The sequence below is a fragment of the Maylandia zebra genome, linkage group LG22, assembly GCF_041146795.1.
Source record: "Maylandia zebra isolate NMK-2024a linkage group LG22, Mzebra_GT3a, whole genome shotgun sequence".
Taxonomy (NCBI): domain Eukaryota; kingdom Metazoa; phylum Chordata; class Actinopteri; order Cichliformes; family Cichlidae; genus Maylandia; species Maylandia zebra.
In genome coordinates, this window is record NC_135187.1 from 20,965,642 (window position 1) to 20,991,853 (window position 26,212).

At 41.6% G+C, this 26,212-nt stretch overlaps 1 protein-coding gene across 3 annotated transcripts; it reads left to right on the top strand.

Annotated features, from left to right (window-relative positions):
• Nucleotides 1-1,467: 1,467 nt before the first annotated feature.
• Nucleotides 1,468-25,285, top strand: snx13 (sorting nexin 13). Of its 3 annotated transcripts, none has more exons than XM_012918307.3 (25): nucleotides 1,468-1,638; nucleotides 10,102-10,214; nucleotides 10,336-10,438; nucleotides 10,571-10,660; nucleotides 14,145-14,266; nucleotides 14,387-14,505; nucleotides 14,612-14,716; nucleotides 14,809-14,897; nucleotides 15,127-15,210; nucleotides 15,324-15,462; nucleotides 15,610-15,698; nucleotides 15,839-15,938; nucleotides 18,068-18,261; nucleotides 18,459-18,563; nucleotides 18,658-18,828; nucleotides 18,918-18,987; nucleotides 19,451-19,629; nucleotides 19,956-20,063; nucleotides 20,159-20,269; nucleotides 20,498-20,659; nucleotides 20,760-20,831; nucleotides 21,108-21,253; nucleotides 21,367-21,435; nucleotides 21,518-21,630; nucleotides 22,714-25,285. In XM_012918307.3, the coding sequence occupies exons 1-25, from the start codon at nucleotides 1,627-1,629 to the stop codon at nucleotides 22,947-22,949; spliced, it is 2,901 nt and encodes a 966-aa protein (XP_012773761.2). In that variant the 5' UTR covers nucleotides 1,468-1,626; the 3' UTR covers nucleotides 22,950-25,285. The 3 variants fall into 3 exon arrangements, with proteins under 3 accessions (XP_012773761.2, XP_004547995.2, XP_004547996.2); XM_004547938.3 differs by lacking the exon at nucleotides 1,468-1,638 and adding an exon at nucleotides 1,836-1,980; XM_004547939.3 differs by lacking the exon at nucleotides 1,468-1,638 and adding an exon at nucleotides 1,837-1,980 and having other exon boundaries at nucleotides 19,487-19,629.
• The last annotated feature ends 927 nt before the right edge of the window (nucleotides 25,286-26,212 follow it).

Here is a 26,212-nt window from a genome sequence, read left to right on the forward strand (position 1 = left end):
AATCAAATCAAAACTACTAAATACCACTGAGTGAAAGAAAGTCATGCTAGCATTTAATTATTGACGTTTCTTTAAAATTGTAGCTATTTTGACATGAAATATTATGTAAAACTTGTTACAAATAACATTAAGGAAGGTTTGGCTGTTTCAGGTGCAAAGCCTTAATTAACATTATTAGTGGCACCTCTGTTTACCTACCATTTTCATGTAGTGAAAGAGGTCTGTTTATGTAGGTGGAGCCATTGTTAACTGCTTTGTGTTTTACTGGGTGGTGCAAGCTATGACCTCTGTACAGAATCTTTTGCAGTAAATGAACTAATGCAGTGCCAAGAAACAGTATTTGCCAGCTTCCTGATGTTTTCCTGTTTTTTGCACATTTTTCACACTTACATTTTTCACGTTATTAAACAAATGTTTATACTGATAAAAAATAATCTTAGTAAACCAAACAAAATGCAGTTTTTCAACCAAGATTATATTTATTAAGGGAAAAGCTATCTAAGCCATGAACTGACTGTGATAAACTAGATTTTCTGGAAAGCTGAGTTCAGTTTAAGTAGCCACATCCAGGCTTGATTACTGCCAGACCTGTTGGGTCAGGAAATCACTTAAATAGAGCAAGTCAAAGTGGAGTAGGCTAAAAGATTTAGAAATACAGCACTTACTGCCACAATCTTAAGAAGCAGGTGAGAAACAAATTCATTGACGTCCCTCAGTCTAGAAAGGTTTACAAAGCCGTTTTTAAAGCTTTGAGACTCCAGTGAACCACGACGAGAGCCATTATTTAAAAATGGTAAAAACTTGGAACAGTAGTGAACCTTCCCAGGAGTGGTCAACCTACCAAAATTACCCCAAGAGTGCATCGATGACTCATCCAGATCACAAAGAACCCAGAAAAACATCTAAAGAGTTTATGATTCAACAATAAGAAAGAGCGTGGGAAAAAATGGCAACCATGGGAGAGATCCAAAGAGAAAACCACTGCTGACCAAAAAGAAGTCAAAGGCTTGACTCACATTAGCAAAAATCATCTTCATGACTTTTGGGAAAATATTCTGTGGCATTACAAGAAAAAGAGCTGAACTTTTTGGAAGGTTTAGATTTGGTTTCATTTGGTGTAAAACTAACACCGCATTTCATAATAAGAACATAAAACAGTCAACAGTCAATCATAGGGCTGGTAGTGTGATGGTCTGCTGATGCTTTAGGCTTCAACGACTTGCTGTAATTGCATTTACTGGAAACTGTTAATGCTGTTGTTAACTTGATGATTATTTTCTCTATTTCATAAGGCCTGGTGCGAGATAACAAGAGATAAAAAAAACATTGGCTGAAAATGACTTACAGTTTGGGTACAGTCTGTCAGAAATTTGTGAACTAATAATTTATTTAGGTCAGCCAATCGTGATTATCGCTGCATGTGGCGTCATCGCCTCCCAGCCAATGGCGTGACCACGTCCAGAAACGGGGCACCCACGACGTAAACCTTGCAAACATGGCGACGCTCCGAAGACAGTACGGAGATTGGAAATACGACCGATTTTAACCAAGAAAATCACCTCCTCTTCGCATGTTACAATGTGGTGGGGTTAGCCAGAGCCGCCGCAACTTACAGCCTTTTAGACGATGTTTGCAGAGGTAAGTTATCTCCCGTGAAAAAGTCTCGCGCGTGTTGGTACAGTAGTTTGTGGCTGACATAGCTAGTTAGCTTGGAGCAGCTAGCGCCTATCCCCGCAGGTAAACACGGGAGCCGGGAGAGAGGACTGTTCGCTGCCGCTGTGTTTTCACAAAGCATGTCAGCTATAAGTGGCAGTCAGCGCGGGATTACACCGTTAACGCTAAGTTAATACGACGGGCTTAGGATATCCGCACTGTCAACACTGCGCTGGAATTAGCTCGACACAGGCAATGTCGGTCGTCTGCGTTTATATTATGAATGAAGATACTCACAAACGAATTTCTACATTACAACGAATACAGGTGAGCTGGGCGTTAGATTGGCTGACGGCTAGAGAGACTAACTAAGGAAAGTTACATTTTTGTATCGGCGCAGTTGCGGTCCACTGTTGATCAATCTGCATTGGATGCAAACATTTATGTCGATAATAAACGTGTTGCGCTGTTACACCTAGATGCAGACAGTGTGAATGGTGTGGGAAATCAATTTTCAGGCATTAATGACTGATGTCAAGTTGAGATGTAGTGGATAAGCTTGTCAGTCATACCGGCTTCTTCCCTCCTTTCATACACATCTAAACGGCCTAACGCAGGCTTGTCTTGAAATATTAATAAAGGCCATTGTTGTTGATCAGTGGTTGCAGAGATTTTTTTTTTTACATCTCACGGGATGCCCCCCAGTTTAGCGACCTGAAAGGACAGCTAAAAGAGCAGACTGCCCACCTCATCTGAGCTGCAGGTGAGGTGGGCAGTCACGTGTTACACTTAGTTGGCTTAGTTGCTATTTGGAAATGTTAGTCTCTGGTAACCTTAGTAAGAAATCAATGAAAGATATCGCTTTGTTTTATGTAGTCCTTTGTAGTTCAGTTGCTTCTGTGAGTGAGTGGCCTGTCTACACAACTTGATCAATTCACCTTTGTATATTGAGTTTGATGGGAGTGCACGTGTGCTCGTCCACAGCCACACAGCGTTATCTCTGTGCTTTTTAGCACTTGCTAAACCTCGTTAAGCTCCCTTAATCAAAGCTTGGTAGATATTAAGTCCAGCATGCTGTCACATCAGGCCTGCTAGTGTATCTCCTCTTCCTTCTACGTGCTGTTCAAGTTGTTTCCCTGCCAAAGAGGCTCACAGCTCTCATGAATTAAGCTCTGTTCAGACCTGTCTTTTCATCCAGATATATGTACAGTGTGTCTAGGTCATGCCGAGACACGACGCAGCTCACATGATTCATCAGATTTGGAGTTGTTAACAGTCATGATTACTGCAGCGCCTCGATAAGGCTTAAGTTCAGTTCCCACCGCATGCTCATTGGTTGTGTGTTACAGTTTCAGTTCTAGTTGGGTTACTGCCAACCTGATGATCGCTACTAGCTGAATACATAATGAGTATAAATAACCAGTTATTGCCTTCCTGGAGCTGCTTCTCACTGGAAGGTGAAAAGTAGCAGCTGGGGACACTGTTTGTGACAGAGGAGGGGTGTGGCTTACTTTACCCTCCCCAGGGTAATAACAGTATCAAACCACAACTCAGGGGAACTAGACAAAACAAGCTGGACCATTTGCTCATTCAGTTTTCAGGGTCATTAGTATGCTGTTATTAATTTGTAATAAAGTTCAAATCCTGGAGAGAAGTGAACTACAACATTTCTTGTCCTCTCTGGAAATTAACATCATTACTACTTCTGCCTTTTTGATCCTAAGGTTAATATAGCAGCTCTTTGCATTTCAGTGGTCCTGGTGGATTAGGCCAGCACGATCAGTCAGACCCATTTACTTTCTCTCTCTCTCAGGCATGATCTCCCACAGGAGAGCTTTAATGGGCCTAGTTAACCTTTCACCTAATGACTACACTACCCAGGGTTTGCAGCTAAGCACTTGAGGACTTACATTGATCACAAAAATAGAAATATCCACCCTTGAGTAGTTCTTCATGCGTGTGTGTGCACGTCCATGGTGGAAAGTTAGGGAAAAAATATTCTCAGACACACTGATAAGAGGCTACGTGTGAATATCTGAATGTGCCTGGAGTCAAGGGCATCCAGAGCGTTCTTCAAAACCCACTGCCTCTGTGTGTTTTACTCCTTTTAAATTCTAGATTGTCTTCTACTTCTTTGTAAGTAAATTTGTAAGAAATATTAAAACACAAATATATAGATTCATTTCAAAATATTAAATTGGTTATATTAAAGTTTAGAAAATAAAAATATGTCTTTGTTTGAAGCCTAGTAAAGTCCACAATTATATTTTTGTATTTGATCCTTGGCCAGCATATTCACACAGGTAATGATTTTTATCCCTGAGCATCCTTTCAGGATGATGAAGCAGGTTTTGACAGATGTTTTTAAACATGTCTTCTGAAATTGTCTTTGAAGTCATGCTGTAACATCCAGCCACTAACAATTTGAAATGCATGAGAGCGGTACTTCAGTGCCCATCTGCATCTGTGATCTCGCCCAGTGCCTTTAATACTGTCACTTTTGTGTTAATGAGTGTCTGTTTAGTGTGTATTGCATAAGGAATTGCCTAGATATTCAGATGTGAGGATCCCTGATGGGCTTGGGTGTTAATCACTGGAACAGATGGTTCATGTTTTAAGCCCTGTGTAAGCTGTAATGACTCACGAGTGTCAGTTATCATCTCTTCTACAGAGCCAAGCCTCCACAGTCTCATCACACAGTCCTACTGATAGCGTGCACATTCACTGCTGCTTACTAGCACCACTGACGTCAAACATATACTTGCATTTCCCTTTTGAACTACATTCAGTCTCTTTCTCAGGAGTCACAGAATTTTAAAGGGTGTAATTGATCAGACTGTATATGCTTCAGTACGTCTAAAAACACTCTTTCTCATAAGTGTACACATTACTTACCTTTTGTGTTATTTATTAAAAAACATGTTTAAGATGATTAATAAGATGATTTGCCTAACTAACTGCTGGATGCTGCAGTAAGCACAGCATAGCTTGTGGTTTGCTCTGGTGAGTACAGTTACATATGTCCCTGTTTTGGTCCTATTTTAGTATAGACAAAGCACAACACTTTACACTCTGCACCAGCTGGAAGGAAAACACAAATAAATATTATATGTATCTAGGAGCTGAAATGCAAATGAAATGCTTCTAGCTAGCTTCAGTTACGTCTTATGTTGGCTCCGTGTTGACAAGCTGCTGTAGTTTAGTGAAGCCACTTGATAGGGAGGCACCTTCACCAAATACAAAGTCAGTGGAAAGTTGGTTGCCCCTCCACCGTGGGCTAAATTTAGTTGCACTCTGCCTTTATTCAGATGTTAGTCACAAGCATTAGCTTTGCTAACTTTGGACCCGGATCTTGTTTAGCAAAAATCTTTAACAAAATCCATAAGTTACTACTACACCATCACACTGTTAGCGTGTGTGATGGTGATGTATTATAATTGTTCTTTACTACCATCAGGCTGAGGATGTAGATTATGGTAGTAAATATGACTTTGTTGGTTTGGCAAAAAGTTTTCAAACTCTCCTGAAAATGTACCTGCTTGGTTCCCTGTGATGTAAGTGTGGGAGGAAATTGAACAACAGTTCAGACTGTTTCTTTGTTTGCACGGCGGTTTAATTTGGATCTCCTTTAAATGATAAAAGGATTCTGGCTGATATGTTATAGTTCTCTTGGTTGTGTTAGATATCAGGACACGTGGATCTGTTTTTGATGGTCACATTTTGTGGCAACCTTTCTGAAAAGCATTCCTCTGTGTTGCTACACTCCTAGTTAAATTGTAATAATGGTTCTCTCTGCTGGCCAGCCCTATTTCTCCTCCCAACCCTGCAATCAGTGACTTTGTTCTCGCCCTTTATGACTTAAGGAAGAGGGTTAGTCTAGCCAGTTTGAACACATTCTGCAGCCTGGACTTCAGTTTATTCATATAAGTTTGAGACATTTTATTATAGTCAATGTTCGCAGTAGTTGATTTCTTTACATCCATATAGATCAAAATTGTGCTTTTTATAATAGAGGCAAGAAATTGAGGAAAAGGTTGGAAATTGTCCTTCCTGTGTTTGTGTAGTCAGTTAAGGTGTTTCAACAATAAGAAAAACTGCAATGTCTTATGCAACCGAGATAGTGAAATTATGTCACCCTTGGTACAAGACAGGGTGAAATATAGGGTGGAGAACTGCATGTACCCAACAGGGTTATTACACTGCATATAAATGTCCTCTAATACTTCCTGCCTCTCCCATAACCACATTTGTAAACAAAGTGACAGGCAGGTATGCAGCATTTATTCCAAGGCACTCTCAAAGATCCTGCTGTTCTGTTAATGTGACCCATATGTCTTGGCCTGCACACTGTCAGTGCCTGTCTAGTTGACTCTGATGAGTAAGCAACATCAGGGTCAGAAGGTCCTCAGTGACAGCCATCAGCCTCAGGTTTTAATTTATCCTATTTACTGTGAAACTAGCCTCAGCTGATGTGGTGAGGAGGGACGTCACAAGTTCACCTCAAGTCAGATTTACTTATGTAACACTATTCGTGCGCATATGCGGTCCAAAGTGCTTCAGAGTAAGACTTTAAAAATGCTTTGCTTTAAGATCTGAACCAGTACTAGTGAAGTTATTGTTTCAAATTGCCCGTTATCAGCTTTTTCAAACCTGATCCAACTGAGAGGCTGTGTTTGTTCTAGTTTTATCTGCTCCAGTTCTGGACCAGGACAAACAATTATGGCCAGTTTTAATAAAGACGTTCATGCTGACAAGGTCAAGTCAGCAAGCAAACCCATCTGAACAATAGCAACCAGTATTAGACTGCTTAAATTCATAATCTATAAATTCAGAGATATTGTATGAAGCAAGTGGGCATTGCATTCTAAAATGTACATATTTCACATTTTTTTAACATGAAAAACATTCATAAACATATTGGGCTCTGTAGTAGACAAAAAAGAGAGTTGTACATTGTACTCCTCACTGAGCATTCCTGCGTCTAGGAACTTTGCTTTGAATGAAAAGAAGCTTCATAGTTGTCTTTAAACCTATCATGACTCAGATGTTAGGATACCTGTCCCTTTCTTCTTCTTCTTCAGGCCTGTCCCTGTGGGGACACCACAGCAGATAATCTGCTTCCATCTCACCCTATCCTCAGCATCCTTTTTAGTCACACCAAACCTTTGCATGTCCTCCTTTACTGCATGCAGGAATCTTCTTCTTTTCCTCCCGCTTGGCAGCTCTGTATAAAATTTTAGCATGTTCAACTCTGCCACCTGCAGTTCGGTCTCCTGTCTTTTTTTTCAGTGCAGCCATCTCCAAGTCGTACATCATAGCAGGTTTTTATGACATCGCTGATGTCATAAAATTCACTGGCTCTTTCCTTTTTCTTTTTAATTTATTAATTTAATTTATTAACTTATTTTTAATTAGAGTTCTGCCATACAAACAAAAATGTCAGGCTGAAGTTTGAAATATCCTCCTGTTTCCTCTAATTACCTCGTAAGTGCACCTTGCAATAATGTGTGTACACTTACCTGTGTGCTCTGGGGCTGCATGTGCGACATCAAACTATAGCGAGACAGATTAAATTTATTATGAATGATATTGAGTAATGCATCAGTGGGGAAAAAATACCTCTCTATTGCCTATAGCTCTGACCATTGTTGGTCCTTAACGTCATAATCTGTCAATGCATCACAGCAGCTCCTCCACAGTAGCTTGAAGCTTGATTTATAGTCTTGAACTCCTCCATCGAGCCAATATTGCAGTGGGCAATGTGCTGGTGTTTGTGTATTCTTCTGCTATTACAATTGTCACAAACGTAATGAATATTGTGCGGTTTGTTTTGTTGTCGTTGTTTTAAAACTGAAATGCATAAAACCGGTGACACCAGTGCTAATTAAGTTAATAAACAGATTGGTGCCTCACGGTCTTCATGGGCGGTGGCTGTAGCTCAGGTGGTAGAGCAGGTCTTCTGCTAATCGGAAGGTTGGTGTTCATGCAGCCTGCATTTGTTTGCATGGCACAATATGCTTGGGCAAGATACTAACCCCAAGTTGCTCTCCAATGTGTCTGTCAGAGAATGAATGTGCGTGAATGAAAGCACTTACATAGAAAGAGCATAGAAAAAAGTGATTGTGTGAATTGGTAAATGAGTCAATTAGTAAAGTGCTATGATGAGTAGAATAGTGTAATATAAGAACCAGTCCATTTACCGTAGATATAGCATATTTTTACTCCTAAATTATAATGGTAACAAAATGTGTAACTGGATATTATTGAAAGACCTAACATAGCTTTCATATGTGTACTTTTCACATCAGGCTACAGTGTAGAGTGTACATTTAAGCCAGTACTGTAAATTGAGGTTCATTAATTCAAACATGTTCACTCCTCTTTTATCATCATTTATCTAGATCACCGATTCTGTTCATAGTTGTTATGGCGTAGTCAAGTGGCGGAGGATTTCCACTTGGGTGGTCTCAGAATCTCGTCTCTGCTTTTCGCAAATGATGTGATTCTGTTGGCTTTATCAAGTGGTGGCCTCCAGCTCGCACTGGAGCAATTTACAGCTGAGTGTGAAGCACCGGGAATGAGAATCGGCACCTCCAAGTCTGAGGCCCTGGGGCAGACCTAGAACACGCTGGAGAGATTATGTCTCTCGGGTGGCCCCCGAGCACTTTGGTGTTCCCCCAGATAAACTGAAGGTCTAGGCTTCTGTGCTTGGACTGCTGCCCCCAGAACCAGGCCTTGGATGAACTGAAGAAGATGGATGTTTGGATAGCTAAGTTATCTTTTAGCGTTAAGCAAGAAAACTGTGCATTTGCATGTCTGTGGAGCCACAGATTACTCTTCATTATTCTTTTCATTTGTCCATATGCCTTAATAGTATTTGGCACTAATTAGTAGGGCTGTGTGATATGACCAAAACTCATATCCCGATATAAGACATCTGTCGTCCGATAACAATATAAATCACAAAGTTTTAACATTTTTTGTAAATTCTGTGAATCTCGGGCAGCTCGTCTTGCGTGAAGTGTTTCCAGCTGGGCGTCGTGTACCTGGAGTCGAGTGTTTTAACCGATGCATTAAAGGATGCATTTTTAGACATAAGTTGTAACGGCTGCCGTTTTCTTTGTGAGTATTTATTACACAGCGTAAAAGCCTGTTCTAACGTTTGAATCTAAGGTTTATTTTTCAGCACCTGACAGCTCTTTTTTGCTTCTCATCCGTAAATACTCTGCATGCTCTTTCACGTGATTCAGTTTATTTTGAAAAGTCTCATCAAGATCTTGAGCTTTATTGTGAAAGGTTTATGTGGAACATAAACAAGCAGACACGCGATGGTTTTACCGTCGTTGTTGCTAACGACAACACATAAAAACAGGCGCTTGTCTGTCCGTAGTGTGGTTATATGAAATATGAGCGAAAGAGAGAACTTTAAGAAATTAATATAGCCACTACAGTGACAATCAAAACAATGAAAAACATTGCGGTAAACAGTTTATTTTGCGACACCACAAAACAAACGATAGCATAAAATGAAACGATAGATGTTTTTATATCGTCATCCGATATATATCGTTATATCGAACAGCCCTACTAATTAGTCTAGCTCTGTATCTACACAGTAAACTGACTGGCCTCTGTTTATGGATGTGACACTGTTGGCAGCTAGTCTAATGTGTGTCATCCGACTGGTGGCAGTCGACTGTAACAGTGAGAACAATGTCTCAGTGTCCAAAGGAAGCTCTGTGTGCTCCTCTCTGGCTCCGTCACAGGATTTGTTTATCTAAGGAACTCTAACATGAACGTAAGGCAGCCGAAGATCATCACCACTGATCGTGATGCCTGTCAGTGACTCTATCTGATGGCTTCACAGTGAGAACATTTTTGAAGGCTTTTTTTTCCTTGAACATTTAAGGATCCTTGTATAAGCAGCTGTAACTCATAACAACACATTCACAGCTATTTTCTAAGGTGCCGCGGCCTGGTTTAATATGTGCAGCAGACCCCTCCTGAGGTTTCATACCTGCTATCATGACCTTAAGCATACACTTAGGGGACATAACTTATCAGTATAGCTTGTGTTTTCATTTGTTTTGTTTTTTAAAAAGCTTCTTCTGTACCTGTTAATATGATAAGGCTAAAAAAGGAGATACTCAAGTAACTATGGGCTAAAGTTGGAGCTGGAAAAGGGTTGAAACGAGCTCTGTTTCCTGTACTGACAACAACAGGAACACCATAGGATGTGATTGTACAGGATTATACACACACACAGTTTCTGTCTGACACTCTTTTATGTAATGTCTTCCTGCGCAGACATCTCCCTCCCCTCTGCTCTGTGGAGGACCATTAATGGTCATTATATGTGTTTATAGAATATTATCATCAGTCTAGCTGAGTATGGGGTGAATTGAATTGTGTATTGAGTATGTGTTTTTTTTGTCTTGTGTGTTTCAGGCCAGTCTGTCCATCTGGGGATGGGGGGGTCTTGGAGTTGTGCTGTTCCTCGTCACTTTTGGACCCTTTGCCATATTCTACCTGGCCTTTTATATCTTCTGCTTCATTGGAGGGTGAGCAGTGAGACGTTTGAAGCCAATCTAACCTCTTTAAGCTTCACAGTTAACCACAACACATCAGGAGCTTGGCTCATAAGTTTTTTGCTGATTTCTAAATTACATTTCTGTTTTGCAGGGGCTTTGCGGTCACTTTGCTTTATGGAAAGATTAACTCGGAGAAACACCTGGAAAAGTGCGAGCACTCGTACTTACCACCCACACAAATTGGTATACTGAAGGTAAAATACACGCACTTCGACCTCGCCTGTGCAAACAGATGACCCGGCCTGCCAGATGTCACGGAGGTCACTAAAGTTTTCTCTGATTACTTTACTCCTGTCTCACTGTGGGTTATGTTTTGTCTCTTTCAGACGTTGGATGAGATGAAGCTGGAGATGAAGCCTATAAAAATTGACAGAAGACTCACAGGCTCGAGTTTCATAGATGAACCACTACAGCAGGTGTGTGTTTATGTGCCTGTCTTTGTGATAGGTCTTGTGATTCCCTGTACATGTGTTTCATAGGTAGGGAAGCATAGATGACCAGTTTTATCGTATGGCATACAACACATGGCCAAAGCTCTGTGTCAGTACTAATTGTATTCATTTCTTTATAAGCACACCTTGCCCCTTTCATCATGTCACTACCACAGCAAGTGCATGTTTACATTTTATAAGATGATTAGCTAATAATTTGCAAGAAATTGGTTGAGTTTTGATAAGTATTATTTTCTAAATTCAAAATTTTATATTACTTGTAATGCCTTGATAGCACTGCCTTTAAAGGAGCTGGGTCTAACTTCAGAAAATGACACTCATGATCATTAAAGCTTCTTTTCCACTAGCATCTACTCAACACTGCTGGACTTTGCTCTACTCAGTTTTGGTTATTTTCTATTAAATTTGAGTACCACCTCAATGTAGGTAGAGTTGTTACAGCAAGGTGGCCCAAACATCCTGCGATGTCATTTGATAATTACACAAAAACGGAATACATGAAGATGTTATACGTGCTGCTCGGTGTATGGCTTTTTGTCAGACTTCCTAAAATTAGAGAGCCAAGGAGGCGGCATGCATGTCCATATTCCTCAGTGCCAGGTTTGATTCTTGTGAAGGAGTCATGATTCATGCAGTGACGCCACTCCATTCAGTCTGTTGATGTCACATTTTTGGCTCAGCTCATTACATTAATGTCTCCAGCCCACTAAAAAAAGGGCCTGAGTGAGACTAAGTGTCAAAAATCATTATAAGGAATTACATACAAATTAGCCCAAAGGCAGTTACAGGAAACTGAAAGAATTATGGTAGAACACTTTTTTTTACTTGTTTAACATTCAGACATTTACAATAAAAAGTTTTAGCTAATGTGGGTTTAAGAGAGGTTTAATCAGTGCCCACCCAGCTAAGAGTGGGCAGTGCACTTGTGATAATGGGACAGCAGCTACAGGGAGAAGCTTAGAGAAGGTCCCTGCCTGACAAATGCTAATACTCCAGACTTTTTGGATTCCGGCTCCTTTAAATCTCTGTCTGACCCATCAGCTCAGCTGGCCCAGGTCAGTGACTTAATGGCATCAGAGAGAAGTACTGGCTGTCAAACACTGCATGACCCAGTAACGTCTGCATTTCAGGTGTTTTCTTCTGTGAGCTCTGTGTCTTTCTTGTGATGTATTGTTTTGTCAGAGCAAAATTCATTTTTCCAACATGCCAAAAGCAGGAAAATGTGACATGATTCAATTATAAAATGACTTAATTAAATTATTTTGTGTACCAGTGTCGTGCTTTGTAATAGAAACCATGTTGGTGGTACATGTTTCCAGCGGCATTCTTCACATTAAGCAGAATGAAGCTCCTCCGGTGTTGTTAAACGTTTATTTTCTGGCACAGCTTGCAATGTTTTGTCTTTATTTCCCCAGTTTTTACATAAAAATCCTTACATCTGTCACACAGTGACTTTTTCACAGTGAGATTCTTTTTATTGTTTTATTAGACAACTAGTCTGACATCATTGGAAACTCTGTACGATTACACCAAAGCTCTTTGTGTAATTTGTCCTTTGTAAACTGTGGACATTGCAGACTGTGACATGTGAGACATGTGATGCAACAGTGTTTGTACTGCTTTTTTTTTTTTTTTTTTTAAACTCATCTTGACACATTTGCAAGTTGATCGTCTAACTGATGGTTCCTATGCAAGCATTGCAGAATGGAAAGAACGACTTTGTAGCTTGTGTTTATTAGTCAGTTTCTCTTTCCATGCCGCTCTGTGATTACCACACTTGCAGCAGAAAACTTTTTAGCACGTCCTCAGCAAAGCGGTGTGGCCGGCAGAGTTAAGTGCAGACACAGCAGTTAGTGCCGGTCAGATGACGCTAACGGCTCTAGCATGGCATCTCCTCTCCCCTTGCCCGTTTCTAGGAATTCTCATTTATCTTTTCAGTTCCATGTGAACCTTGAGATCTTGCACAGAGAAATGTAAAGTCGCACAATGCTGAATCTTGCGCCCTGAAATAAATGTGTGGTCACTATTTTCTGACACATTGTCTGGGCATTTTTTTCCCTCTTGTATGTGCTCACATAAGCACTTTTTTCATTAGTCACAGCTCCCTCTCATCCTGTATTGCACTGATTCATATTGTAGCTTCAGCTGATGGGACTTCCACACCCTTTCGTTTTAAAACCTGTAACTTTTTACGTGGTTTATACTTGGCATCCACGGCTCCAGTCAGAAACATTGCTGGTGTAGTTTTAGTTAGAAAAGTCCTGGTTTGTGTTTTATTGCAGAATTGGTGTCCTTTTTTTTTTTTTTTTTTTTTTTTGGTAAATGATTTCGCAGACAATCGTGTCATCAAGGAATTTTAGTGTTTGATCTTATCGGTCAGGTTGAGGTTTGGACTTTCTCTGACTTTCTGTCCTGTTGCATGACCCAGTTTGATCCAGGCTTAAGTGGCTTAGTTGTTGGACAGATGACACCTTTAACCAGAATACTTGGGCATGCAGAGGAGTTCACGGTCGACTTAGTGGCTGCAAAACAAGCCAATATCATCACCCCTCCACCACTGTGCTGACACATGGTATGAAGTGTTTGTGCTGATTTGCTGTATTTGGTTTTCGGGGCCAAATGTCTCCACTTTGGTCTGGGCTGTTCAAAGCACATTGTTCCAGAAGTCTTGTGGTTTGTTCAGATCCAACTTTGCAAGCCTAAGCCTTGTTGCCTCACATGGCACTTGATTAGCAGCACCTGGGTGTTACTGACCCTCAATAGCTATGAAAGCAGTAAAGTTGTACTTAGTTTTTGGCAGCTGTGAAAATTACCTTTTGCACATGACTGCTTGTTCCCTTTACTGTAGCAATATATACAGTTATTCACATTGCAGTCTCTCCCAATCTCTTTTATACCACCAAAGCCCTGTTTTCTACCAACTGAGGGGGTAATGTGGTCTGTTTGAGTTCAAGTGGCATAGATATTGTCATCAAAGGGTGAATAAAACTGTATCTGTATCCATGTACTCCCATCTGTGCATCCTTAAGAGAGTATAATCCCGAGCCCTATACTTACAGTAACACTTTCATCTCATTTTTTGAATTAAACAAAGAAGTCTTCAGTCTTCCATTAATGTTGTGTCTCTGTAATGTTTTGCACAAACAGCCAGCCCTCTGCTTCCTGTTTACTCAGCTCCTGTGTAATTGAGCTGTCGTGAGATTTCTGCTTACCGGCAGTTTATCAGTGGAGATTATTTCAGAAAATGTGATTAAAATGATCACCTTGGCATTTTGACTTTTAATCACTGTTCTTATCTACTTCCATGTTTGTTCGATGAATCAGAGGGTTATCCAGGTTTGTGTTGACAATTCAGTCAGATCCCTCTCTCTAGTTCTCACTTCACTCAGTCTGAATTGTCTTTACAGAATTTTGCCTAACTCCTCACTTTTTCCTTATGTCTCTTTAGGTGATCCAGTTTGCACTGAGAGACTACATCCAATACTGGTACTACACCCTGAGTGAAGATGAGTCCTTCTTACTAGAGATCAGACAGACGCTGCAAAATGCCCTTGTCCAGTTCTCCACACGGTAACACACACACACACACACACACACACACACACACACACACACTCAAACGCATTATATGTCTAATATATTTAGCAAAAAATCAAGCAATCTATATTTTGTGTATATTTGTATGCAAAGGTCCAAAGAGGTGGACTGGCAGCCTTACTTCACCACTCGCCTGGTGGACGACTTTGCCACACATTTACGTGTTTTCAGAAAAGCCCAGGATCGCCTCGGTGACAGAGAAGACAAACTAAGTACGTGCATACATCACACTCCCTGCACTTATTAACGTGTTTGCCATGTCTTGAGAGCTGTTTTAAGAATAGTGACGACTGTAACTAAATAGTGATTTCTGAACAGGGGACATAACAGATGATCTGATGGAGTCTTTCTTTGAGGCTGAGGTGGAGATGGAAAGGAAGATTTGTCGAGATGTTGTGTGCACCTCACACAAAGATGAAGAAGGTAAACACGCCTCTGTTTCTGGCCTTACATTTCACAGTTATGAGGAACTTTTTTGTTCTAGCTTGTAACCCTGTTCTGCATGTGTGTGTCAGGGTTTCTTCGGGACTTGTGTGAATTGCTTCTGTACCTGTTACTACCTCCTGGAGACTTCCACAATAAGAATATGAGATACTTCCTAAGGGTGAGTGCATGAAAAAAAACTAGTGTGAGGTGCAAATAAGAGATAAAAAATGCATATGTATGCCATTAACCAGTGTTTGTGTGTTCATCACAAAAAAGCCACATGCCAAATGCTGCCATGTTGGTTGCCAGGCCGCCACGGCATCCCCCTGAATGTGCTGTACAGTGACATGTTTGTAGTGTAAATTACAGCGAGCATGCCTGGAAATACACTGTGGTGTGTTTTTTAGGAGGTGCTAGCGCGTGGTGTGCTGCTTCCTTTGATCAACCAGCTGAGTGACCCAGACTACATCAACCAGTTTGTCATATGGATGGTGAGGTTTAACACCACCCCAAACTGTCCAAGAAACTGTTTAATTTAAGGGTTGGGAGACCAAATGAGATTTGGTGCTGGTGTTTGTAGCTGTATGTCCTGTTTTATGTGTAGATCCGGGATAACAGCTGTAACTATGAAGCCTTCATGAACATCCTGAAGTTAACAGATAAGCCTGCTGAGCTGGAGGCCGTTAGAGACAAGGTGCTGGAGGAGCTGCAGTTTCTCCGCTCCCTGGACACTGCTGGAGACGGTGGGCGCTCGCTTTTTTCTTTCCATTTGCATCAGACACACACACTCAAAACTGATTGTTTTCATTCAGTAACTACAGAATGTTAATTGAAACAGCACACTGCTTTCCTCTTCTGCCCTGATGGCTTTTTGTTTCTCTGTCCTTCAGACATTAACGTGATCAAGAACCAGATCAACAGTCTTCTGTTTGTGAAGAAGGTGTGTGAGACCAGGATCCAGAGACTGCAGTCTGGCAAGGTGAGAAACTGCAGGGGAGTAAACATGCATCGCACAGCCTTGTCTGCACAGGTGTCAGCTGGTTTTGCTCAAAGTCCGCGTTGGTTATGTTAATGCTTTGCTCTCTTCTTCTTTACTTATTCGGTTCCTGTGTTGTGTAGGAGGTTGATGCCTTTAAGCTGGCAGCCAACTTTGGAAAGCTGTGTGTCATCCCGCTGGATCACATCCTCGTCCACAACATAGCCCTGCAGTTCTTCATGGGTAAGTGCATCAACACCTCACGTATCACATAGACGCCAAAGGTCACTGTAGTTATAACTCTGAACTTTTCTGTTAATCATATGTTTTTTAAAGCCCTAACACATGAATGTTAGGGCTTTAGTGTAGGACTCCAGCCTCTGTTTTTTTTTTAGACATGCTCTTTTGCTGTCGCTTATGTCGGTGTGAGAATCTTTAAAGGTTGGAGAATTCCCATTAGCCTAAACATAATGACAAAAACAATACAATACAATACAACTTTATTTATAGAGCACATTTAAAAACCAACGATATACCAAAGTGCTTCACATAAAAGAAAATAAAACATAAATACTATAAGACCATAACAAAGTACCAAATGTGCTAACAGGTCAATGTCACTAACACACAAGAATAGCATAAAATGCATATCAAGTAAAAACATGTTAAAAGCACAAAGCCATAAAAGATATGTATAAAAGGGAAAATAGAGTAAGTGTAGGAATCAGATACAGGCATTAACGAGCAGGAAAGGCAAGGTTAAATAAAAAGGTTTTTAACCATGATTTCAATGATTGGATAGAATCGGATGCGCGGATGGCAATAGGAAGGTTATTCCACAAATCGGGTGCAGCCAAGGCAAATGCACGGTCACCTCGGTTCTGACATAAACGGTAGTAACCAGACCGAAAAGCAGCGCACATTTCAGTGCTTTATTTCGGTGCTTTTTTTTTTCCTGAGATGTCATACACTTTGGATTCTAGCCAATCATTTTACCTTTCCGAGGATAGTAGGCGGGCCCAGGTACGTACGTTCTCTTAGAGCAGAGCTACAGGTTAAAAATGCCCAAGGCGAAGCGGTCAAAAGTCTGGCTGTACTTCACAGCAAAAGATGCAAACTCAGCAGCCTGCAACAAGTGCTTTAAGATGTTACCTCCTTTGCACAGTATCACCTGGAATCTGATGAAACACCTGGCGACGCATAGCGTTTTTTTAAAAGCCGAGAAATGCACCGTATTTGACAGCTTGCTGCAAGACCTCACACCGAGTGCGGGTGTGGTGCCTGTTATCGGACCCGGAGTTAGCAACATCCCCCAAAAACCCGAAGAGGAGAGTCCTGGCCCCTAGCCCTGTCAGTGTAGCAGAAATGATGACGGATGATGATGGCAGCAGCAGCCGTTCTTCTCTGCGTGAGTAGCTTAATGTTGTTCGTGTGTAATTTACGTTGAGTAGGCTAACCACGTTATTAAATTAATGCACGTAAGGTGAACTAGCAAACACCGTCGTAGTTACATGCGGCTGTCTTCCTGTTTGATGGCAGATGCTCCCTTCACCCTGGCAAAAAAGGCTAAAATGACCAAAGAAAAAGTGGAAAACAGTTAAACATGAGAGGTTTTTGGACAAAGTTTGTGTTCTCCATTCTTTAAGCACCGGTTCGAGCACCGGTTTACGCACCGGCACCGTTTCAAAAGTAGCGGTTTGGCACCGGTATCGGATAAAACCTAAATGATACCCATCCCTACTCTAGACTTCAGCTGAGATCTTGGCTGCACCAAGAAACAAAAACAAAAGCATGCTAACGTTTATGCTGCCTAAAATGTTTTAATTTGTGACACAGCATAGGAAAAGTCAGAATGAAAATCCCACCTGTGCACAAAAACAGCCAAGCAATGCTGCAATTCTAAACAGTTGGACTCTCCAATATCTCCAATATCATAACTTCACCGTCTCCAAATGTCTCTTAGAACTGTCTGACAATTGATCAGTGTCCGATCCATAAACTGTCAATAAATCACTCGCCTTTTTTGCCCCAAATGCTCAATCAGCAAACACTCAGCTGTGAGTAATCTAGAAATTTTGAGGGAAAGACATTTTGTGCTATAGCTTGGTTTTCAAATGCCGTGTAACATTTTTGTACATAGATCAAAGCAAAACTCAAAACTAAACAAGTAGAAGTTTGATATCATAACTTGATCTTTAGAAACGAGGCTGCCAGAAACCAGAGGCTGCCAAAATACTGAGTATAAAACTTACTGGCCGTGATTGCCGTGTATGTATGTGTAGCCAGAGTCTTAATCATAAGCAGACACCTGTGAGTATATCATATGCATCATATGATTTAGGAGACTAAATGCTGTCTGTCTGTTGACCCAGACTTCATGCAGGCAGCGGGGGCCCAGGCCGAGCTGTTCTTCTGGCTCACAGTGGAGGGATACAGGGTGACGGCGCAGCAGCAGCTGGAGGCCATGCAGAGCTGGCAGAAGGACGGCAAGAAGCAGCCTAGTGACACTAAAGGGCTGCTGAAGGCAGCTGCACTGGGTGTCTATGAACAATACCTCTCTGACAAGGTAGCTGAAAATGTCATGCATCCACAGCCTCCTCCGATATTTTAAGCCAGACTCATTTCAGCTATATTTTACACAGTGTCTGAACTTCTCTTTTAGAAACAGGGACGTTTATTTATAGATAAATTTAAAGAGCTGTCTTTCATTTCTGTAGTTATAAATGTGAAAAGTTAACCTCTTTGCTCTGTCTGCTCTAACAGGCGTCCCCCAGGGTGCAGGTGGACGAGGCATCACTAACAAGGCTTGGGGAGAAGCTACGGAAAGACGACCCCACGCCAGAGATATTTGATGAAATCCAGAGAAAGGTTCCCCCCTCCCTTTGTTTTTGTTTTTTTTTCCTGCTTGCGCTGCATTTTCCCTCCCAGTCTAACAAATACTACTGCTTGTACTTTACAACAGGTGTATGACATGATGCTACGCGATGAGCGGTATTACCCGTCCTTCAAGCAGAGCCCTCTCTATGTCCGCATGCTTGCAGAGCTGGACATGTTGAAAGAGCCAAGCTACCGAGGGTCTGACGATGGTGATGGAGAGTCCTTTAATGGTTCTCCAACAGGAAGCATAAACCTAGTGAGTCCTTTTCATTTAATATTTATGGGTTATCTGTCTGTGCTGTTTATTATTATTAGTTTATGATGATTTGTTTCCTGTGATTTCAGTCTTTGGATGACTTGCCCAATTCCTGCCATGATGAATCTATGCACCTTCATGCCTTCATCTCTGACACAGGTACGCCAACCGAGTGGTTTAGTTTTATATTCTTCTAACATGTTGAATTGTGTGTGTGTGATTTTTCTTTTGGATATTGGGTATCTGTTACTTCCTTTTAGTCCTTCCCTGCATGTTTTCTATCAGCATTTCACCTCTAAGCTCGTTTCATCTGCATGTGCCTGCTGTTTCGTGCCACATTGTTCCAGTATTCTTTATTTCTATCACTCCATTACCTTCACTACTTTTCTGTTTTTCCTTTTTCCCCTCCTCCCTCTCTCCCTCACCTTTCCTGCCATTCTGTTACACTTTTCCTCCCTTTTATCCCATTCATACACACTTTTCCCCTCTGCTTGCTCTTTTACTGCCCTATATTACACCTGCAACACTTCCCTTTTGCCCACTTCCTGTCTTTCCGCTGCTCTTTTCAACCCATCCCCCATTTTCCAATTCCCTATGTTGGATGTATTACCGGATCGGGTAGCTGATGCTTGTCTCCCCGGCTTCTGGGGTGCTGCAGGGGTGTGCAATGACCACGGTAAGACCTACGCACTGTACACCATCACTGTGGTTAGACGCAACCAAGATGGCAGTGAGGATGCCTGGAAGACCTACCGCCGCTACTCAGACTTCCATGACTTCCATATGAGAATCACTGAACAGGTGTGTGTGGGACTTAACTCTATTACACCACTTTTACACGGTTTAAAGTAAAAAACAAAGGCCGGTGGTGCCTGGTGGCTGACGTGACTGTATCGCCATATTGACGGCACAAGAGAAAAAAAATGTTGGAGGCAAGTTTGTGAGCCTAAACGTCAGACTCACTGGAATTACTTATAGACACACTGACCTCATTATTTCTATCATAGAAACGTTGGCCTGGCATCCAACATTGTTACGATAAATGTAAACGTGACAGAAAATAAGGGAAAGTCATCAGCTGCATTTTCTTCTTCTGAGTCTCAGTTTGTAATCTTGCTCTGCTTTAGTTTGAGAACCTGGCATCAATCCTCAAGCTGCCAGGAAAGAAGACCTTCAATAACATGGACAGAGACTTCTTGGAGAAGAGAAAAAAAGACCTCAATGCTTACCTACAGGTAATGTTGTTATGTGATAGTTTATATATGTTATTCTTTTTTATTGTCATGCATTTTTCCTTCCATTAATAGTTCTTGGTGCGCATTTGTTGCAGTTGCTGCTGAACCCAGAGATGGTGAAGGCCTGCCCAACTCTGATCCCTTACGTGTATGACTTCCTAGAGAACAAGGCCTATAGCAAGGGCAAAGGAGAGTTTGCACGGAAGGTATTTCCTTTTCTCAAATGCAAATACCTGTTTAACTGTTGTGCAGTTTTTTTTTGTTTTTTATTTTAATTACTACATATATTATAGTAGATGTTATATGTAGATATTGTGTTATAACGTTTTAGTATGTTGGAGAATCATTCATTACTGATCAGCTGTTTATTCACCATGTGACTGGCATTTTGTCTATAAAGTACATTTTCTGCTTTTGTTTTATTCCCCCATCAGATAGACACATTTGTGAACCCTCTGCGGAGCTCCATGAGAAACGTGTCCAATGCAGTAAAAGCCTTCCCAGACAGTTTAGCAGAGGGAGTGACCAAAGTCTCCGATAACATGGGCCGCATGTCAGAAAAACTGGGTCAGGATATCAAACAATCCATACTGAAGGTAGAACCGTTTAATACTGCAAGTGTTTTGAGTTAACGTTGTGAAGCACGGGCTTCGCTTGATCCTCTGTAGTCGTTAATCTAACCTCTGATTTTCCCAGGTGCCTCCAATCCTCCCCAAGTCTGAAATCGACCCTGAGCACTGTCGAGTCTCTGCTCAGCTCGATGACAATGTGAGCAAAGTCCTTCCAAAGTTTTCTTGAAATGCCTCAGAGTACAAACATCGGCTCATCAGTTAAATGTGATGAGAAACTGCTTAAAAAGTTCCCACTAAAATGAGGATTTGAAAAGCTTTTATCCTTCTGCCATTATCTTTGCTGTTAGGAATAACCCTGTAGATTTTAATTCAGCATTCTTTGCGTTGACATGTCTCTGCAAAAGTCTCTGATGTGAGTCAGTGTGCTGCTGTTTCATTCCTTTAACCGTGCTTTAAATTAAACTGCTTCCAGGTGGATGATAATATCCCACTCCGGGTAATGCTGCTGCTGATGGACGAGGTGTTTGATCTCAAAGAGAAGAACCAGTGGCTGCGCAGGAATATTAAGAACCTTCTGCAGCAACTCATCAGGGCCACATATGGGGACACAATCAACAGGTGAGTGTCACATTAAACCTGCAAAAAAGACTGACATACAGTTAAAGGTGGGAAAATGTTATCACTTATACAAATAGTAGTTTGAAATATTTAAAGTTTGCTTCTTTCTGTAGGAAAATCGTAGATCATGTGGACTACCTGACGTCACCAGAGCAGGTGGCAGATTACGTCAAGAAGTTCAGGTAACTCATCGCCTTTTGTTTTAAAGACCTCTGATTAGTCAGAGGAGTACTGTATAACTTTTAGTGCTCCGCCTCCGAACAGGGATTCCTACTGGCCCAATGGTATTCTAGCTGAGACCCCGCCCCGCCGGGACAAGAACATCCGCATGAGGACACGAGTAGCTGCCAAAACCAGCCTTCTGGGAATCATGCCAGGTGAAAACACACACACACTCACACTTTATAAAGCTAGCACCTAGCCATAAATAGAGACAACCACATCTACTTACTCATTATCTTTGAAGCATTCATACTTAAAATGAAAAGCAGTTCTCAGTCCCTGCTTGTCCCACTGAATATGGAAGTAAAAGCTGTGAGGAGGGAGGAATCTGTGACATCTTTCTGGGTGTCACCAACAGCTTTTTAATAAAGGGGTTTAATCCACTGCTCTTCTGTGTACTACCACTCCAAACTATGACAAACAATTTCGATGTAAGACGATATCTGGTATGTGTGAAGAAACGATTGAAGTACAGCACAATAGTATTCTAGTTTAGGAGTGAATCTGGAGTAAGTTAGTGAGAACCACCCAGAGACTGACCTCTGTATGATTTGTCCAAGTCTGCTTTTAAGAAATGACTGAAATGAACTCACTGCCCCCCTCTTGTGTCCAGGCGGTATAAATGCTGTTTAACCATCATTTGTTCAATAAGCTAATTATGAGTCAGCGCACTAGAATGAGGCAGAGAAAGCATATTGGTGACATCAAACTAGACCATTTTTGCCAGTTACACACTTTCCTTGATGGTTTGCACCTCTGATAAAGCACAGAGCTAGAAATATATTTGTACACAGAAAATACAAGAATTGAGAGGCTGTATTATCAGGTGTCTATGTGAAGGTAGCCAAGCCCTAATGAGGTGCAGTGAGGACATCTGTATGACTCATGCTCACTTTTCTTTAGTGCCATATCTTTACTTTGTTTCTGCTGTCAGACTAAAAATTCCAGTAATATTAATGCGAACCAAAGGAAAGGTGGAATTCTTTGCAGTGCTGTAAACTCATACAAAAAATCAATTTCATTCAGTTTTAATTATTAAGCGCCAAATACCTGTCGCCTTAAAAGTAAAGATGCTGAAGCGTTAGAGAGAACAATAAAAAACAACAGAAAACTCCCCCTGAGCAAGCATTTGGTGACAGTGGGAAGGAAAGACACAGTTTTAACAGGAAGTAACCTCTGACAGAACCAAACTTGTTCACGCTGCTGATATCTACGTCTCCCTCCCCCTTCTTCCTCAGATGAGCTGAAGCACATCATCGGAGCCGATACCACGAGGAAGGGCATCCTCCGCGTCTTTGACATGTTTCAGTACCAACCCATGAACCGTCGCCTAGTCTACGTTTTCCTGGAGGGCTTCCTGGAGACCATGTTCCCTCAGTACAAATTCCCCGAGCTCTTTGTCAAGCTGCACTCCCGTTCGCCACGCATCCATAGATACAACCAGAAACTGAAATCCACCTCCCTCAAGAGGTGACAGGAGAGGACAGAGGCAGCAGGACAAGGGCCGATAAGATACACAGACTTGAGAGCTGAGGATGTGAGTGGCAGTGGTGGGGATTGATATGACTGTTGTTGAGGGGGGTGTGTGTGTGTGTGTGTGTGAGAGAGAGAGAGAGAGAGAGAGAGAGAGAATTCTGCCCTTCCTCTTCCCTCACACATTGCTGAAGGTGAAATCACTCTATTTTATCTGGCTGATTATTTCTGTCAAGACAGAAACGAAGGATGTGTAACACTTGGACACACGCGCAAACACAAATCTCATAATTTGCACCAAGACTGAACTTGGCTGTGTTTTCTTTTTAGTTCCCCTGCTCCATTTGAGACTTTTTTTGTTGTTGTTGTGTTGAGCGTCATTCTGGGCCAGCTGATGCTGCTTTATCATGGTCCAGAGAGCCCAACCACAGGTATCGTTGTTTTTAAACTGCAGGACTCAATAGCATTAGACCCACACCTTGCCTTACCTTCCTGCTTCTATCTGTTGGCCAGTGCGGTCCTCCTCCACGTCAGCGAAGTGGCCGCACAGCTGTAATCAAACCCACCCTCATGCTGTAGACATCTAAGCTGCAAAAATCACTTGCAAACTGTGTTTTCGCAACCAAAAAACGTCGATTGCACTGGGTTTAAGAGCCGCTGTTTTTAAAATGTGACAAATATCCTTTTTTTTTCTCTCCTCAGCCTCAGTGCTTGTCTTGACTTTCTTCCACCCTTTCTCTCTCTCTCTCTCAAGTCTTAGATCACCTGTACTTCCCTCGATCATCCAATCAAAGAACCCTTTTTAATGCTACTCTCATATCCTGCAGCAACCAAAGCTCATGCTGTTCGTATGTGTGTGTACTGTTCTGACATTGGGGAAACATTACTGTGTTTCATATCACGCAAAGAAAAAGAATGCAACGTTGACCTTTAATGACCCTTAAGGTGAGGCTGTGACGACACACTGAGGTGTGTTATTGTCAGGAACTATTCAAGAATGTACTCTCTGGTCTGTTCTGTATCTGGCTTGAGCAGAAGTCTGTGTGTGTGTGTGTGTGTGCGTGCGTGCGTGCGTGTGTGGTTAGCACAAAGATGCAACCCTCTTCTGTCAGAAACTGTGCCAGTGTGAGCTAGGGGAACCAGCCTTAAGTCTATATACAGTGTACACTGATCAAGAGATGCACGCTAGAGGTAGCTCTCCTTCACATGACTGAACATAACAAGGAAATCAGGACAGAGATATGGAGATGTGTCCCTAACCACCTTTGGTCAGAGGAAAAACGACTTGGATTTGGTGCAATATTTTTTTCTTTTCTTTAAGGCATGTGCATTTTTGAATCATTGTATTACTGAAAATTATTTTAATAGTAGAAAAAGCGAGAGCTCTTTTCCCAGAGATGTCCTCTTACCCCCGACAACTTAACATTCCGTTGTTATAAAAGTACAATGTTTAATTTTACAGACTTGTTTTATAAGTCTGATTTTTCTTTTTTAGATTTGTTTCTTTTTTTTCTTTTCGGTGTGCAGGGGGTTATTTTCCCATTTATCCCCAGCTGACTCTTGCAGAAATAATCAGAGATGATTATTAGACTGTGGCGGGGGGACAGCTACTTCAGAGGTGGCCTTGAACAACTGCTCTTTCTTTCATGCATTGAAGCCTGTGAAGTGTGAAAAGAGGTTTGTTATTATGAACTGACCACTGAAAAGACCCCCCCCCCCCAAAAAAAAATTGGGTGAGACAGGTTCACAGAAGAGCTGTGTCTTGTGACCACTAGAATCACTACTAATAAGCACTTACTGTAGCAAGTGTGGGAGTCCCACTCCCCCATTGACTAAACGGCGCCCCATTCTGCTGCAGTCATTGGACGGAAACTTCCTCGTCTGCTGTGATTTGCTTGCACCGAGCTGCCCCGATGGACTCTGATTGGCTGAGCAGGACAACATGGCTTGGACTGGACTGGAGCCTCGCTTACTGGGAGGTGAATAATGTGTCCCTTATGATGGCGAAGGCGGTATCACCTTTAACTTTCTGCACACCTCTCCATACAGGAAGGCTCATGTTTTTTTTAACCCCAGTATATATGAATATGATAATGAAAATTGTGCATATCTGTGTACAGTATGTGTTAATAGTGTGCCTAAATGTACTGTCAACTCTATTTTCATATTTTTCTTTAACCTAAAAAAAAAAGAAAACATCAGGATGTCATGATCATTTTAAGCAACTGAAAAATGACTTTAGGGTGTTTTGGTTTATTTTGGCATCATGCTTATCAAAATTTTCCTTGTGAGCATTGTGCTCAGAACAGTACAACACTAATAAAAAGGTAACTCCGACTAACTGAACAACAGTGTGTAAGTATTTGCTTGCAGCATTTCTTTTTTTGTAAAGACTCCATTCAATTGGAAACGGTATGTAACTGCTATTTTTTTTTCACACTGCTGAAGGGTTTCCTAACAGCTTCTGGAAGATCAGTCACATGAGGCGGACTTATTGGTGCTCTGGAAATTGGAAAGTCCTGCAACAGGTGTGAAGAGCTTCTGTGTGAGCTGCTATAGTGTGATAAGTAGAGATGGACCGATCCGATATTACGTATCGGTATCGGTCCGATACTGACCTAAATTACTGGATCGGATATCGGAGAAAAATAAAAAATGTAATCCGATCCATTAAATATCACGAAAGCACCTCACAAAACTTGCAACACTCCGTAACTCACCTCAGAACGTTAGCACGTCGGAGCAGTATGCATCACGTGATAGAGCGGCTGTGGCATGCGGGACCTGTCGGTGGTCTGGATAGCATGTGGAGCTTCGCTAGCAACCCGGCATTTCATCTCCGACAAAGTTATCCCCGAGAGAAGTAAAGCAAGTGTGTAAGTCCATCTCTGAATGTTTGTAAAGCATTCCTGCGTTAAGCTTAACAAGCGACTGCCTCTCCTGCTGCTACTTCAATCATGAAACTGCTTAATGATCAGCTGATCGGCTTTTCTGTCGCGAGTCCGTGTCTCTTGTTTGTTTTTGTCCCACTTTGCACCAGAAAGAGGAAACCAGCGGCTGAACAACAGCAGCACGTTTAAGCTTGATCAGCTGTTGTTAGAAGTTATTTAATATTACTTTCTACTCGAGGATCTTTTTCTACGTAGCTGACGCTGGTAACTGTGCAGGGGCGGATCTAGCAAAGTTTAGCCAGGGGGGCCGATAGGGCATGAACAGGGAAAAGGGGGCACAAAGACATACTTTTCTTTCTTATTCTCATTTAAA

Bases quoted from the DNA above. Each gene is read 5' to 3' on its own strand.
- snx13 (XM_004547938.3), top strand. From the start codon at position 1,909: ATGTCGGTCGTCTGCGTTTATATTATGAATGAAGATACTCACAAACGA. The intron at 10,439-10,570 runs GTAAAATACACG...TGTCTCTTTCAG, and splicing joins CACAAATTGGTATACTGAAG to ACGTTGGATGAGATGAAGCT. The intron at 20,064-20,158 runs GTAATGTTGTTA...CATTTGTTGCAG, and splicing joins ACCTCAATGCTTACCTACAG to TTGCTGCTGAACCCAGAGAT.